A 1678-nucleotide genomic window follows, 5' to 3' on the forward strand; every position below is an offset into this window, starting at 1 on the left:
ATCAACGCTGACTGTCCTTATATGAGCGTGGGTGTACTTCTTGTCCTACTCATCTGACGTCTGCAGCTTATTTTTGTATGACTATAAATATCGCTTAGCACTTGATTAAATAGATTTGGCTCACTCGCATTCTCCATCGCTCGCCACTTCGGTGCGCTCTCTTCTCTTCGTTCCTTTAACTGTAATACAAACCCACAAATGACTACCACAGTAGCTAAACTCAGTGCAATCGATTGACTAGACTATCATCGCTTGGACATCTTCAAGCACTGAGAACCATATTAAATATTTGAGAAGTTAGTACAAAGAAATAAATAGGTATGTACAAGCTCATCTTAAAGATATTGGATATTGGATTAACCGAAGGTCAACTTTCATTTCGTTGTGGATACATAATTTGAGGTCGTCCTAACATTTTGAAAGATCTGGACATGCTAGGATTTGGTGAACAGACAGAAAATTATACTCACATTCGTGACAACTTGAAAGCTGAAACTCCACTATTGAATAATGCAAAGCGCAAACTAGGATTAAGAGATTTGAACATTCAGCAGCATGTTCATCTGCAGTCAGAAATAATGCGACCCTCTAAAACTCTAGTTCCCGAAAACGTATATAAGGAAGCATGTGAGAAATTCTGTGCATATGAAGACAAAGGTTGTGCTCATACAGAACAGCTTTTATTTCAGATGACTACGGTGATTTATGCACTCGCCTTGATAATATAAACTCACTTGTGGATGGTGTGATTTCTCTTTCCTGCATGAGTCATTCTTCAGATTTCATTGGATTTTCAATGAATGGTGAGGTCTGTTGTTTTTTACTAGTACTGGTAGACGATGGTGATGAATTTGATCCATCAGATTTCGAAATACCGGATTCTGAATTCAACACAATGTTCTGTTGTCTTGGCTAGAAAGTTATTATGTCGATTTAATTCGTTCTCAGAAATGCTTTAGATACAAGTATCTCACTATTGAGTGTCAACTCCAGTTTGTTCCCATTCAGCCTATTTTTTGTACCATTTACGTTTATGTACCATTTTAACCTGTCAGGTTGCAGCGGTAGATATTGTAAGCTGGAACGTCAATTAAATTCTCTTTAATGTGCTGTATAATCTTCTTGGCTTTATGAATATCGGGTGGTAAGTGAGGCACTTAAGTATTCTACACACAAGTCAATATTGCACTATGAAACCGCTTCACTTTTGTTGATTAAAAGATTCGTCAATCTTGATTTTAGTCCTTTTGATATTTCGTTCTATAGAAGGATCCGTGCGTGTATTTGCGTTATCTGCAACCAGTGTTTTACGTTATTTGAAGTTTGGCTGTTGGATAGTTTGTAAGATTGTTCTCTGTTTAACCCAAGGTCACATTCAAGTTATATTCCGAATAGGAGTCTGATGTCAACTGCTCTCAACAGAAGCCGTATCTGGAATGGAAAACAAACTCAGTGTTGGTAAAAAATCTCTTACACAACACAGGCGTCAATATAGTGGCTCGTGAAACTATGCGAATGCCAGTTTAAGGGGTTTCTAATTCTTCCTTGTGTTACATTGCTGATTTAGTTATCTCTTACGAAGCACCTTAATGGTACTTTTGAGAGACATGACTAGGTCCCTATCTTTTACTATAAGGATTCAACAAATGACTTTTGCTTACAAGCAGCAGTAAACGTG

At 37.5% G+C, this 1678-nt stretch overlaps 1 protein-coding gene across 1 annotated transcript; it reads left to right on the forward strand.

Annotated features, from left to right (window-relative positions):
• Positions 1-431: 431 nt before the first annotated feature.
• MS3_00005274 (uncharacterized protein) lies at positions 432-1678 on the forward strand (the record flags this gene model as incomplete). Its single annotated transcript, XM_012942744.3, has 3 exons — positions 432-657; positions 690-803; positions 837-1678. 3 exons carry the CDS (start codon positions 432-434, stop codon positions 914-916), a joined length of 420 nt encoding a protein of 139 aa, XP_012798198.1. The 3' UTR covers positions 917-1678.

This window comes from Schistosoma haematobium, chromosome 3 (genome assembly GCF_000699445.3).
Source record: "Schistosoma haematobium chromosome 3, whole genome shotgun sequence".
Taxonomy (NCBI): domain Eukaryota; kingdom Metazoa; phylum Platyhelminthes; class Trematoda; order Strigeidida; family Schistosomatidae; genus Schistosoma; species Schistosoma haematobium.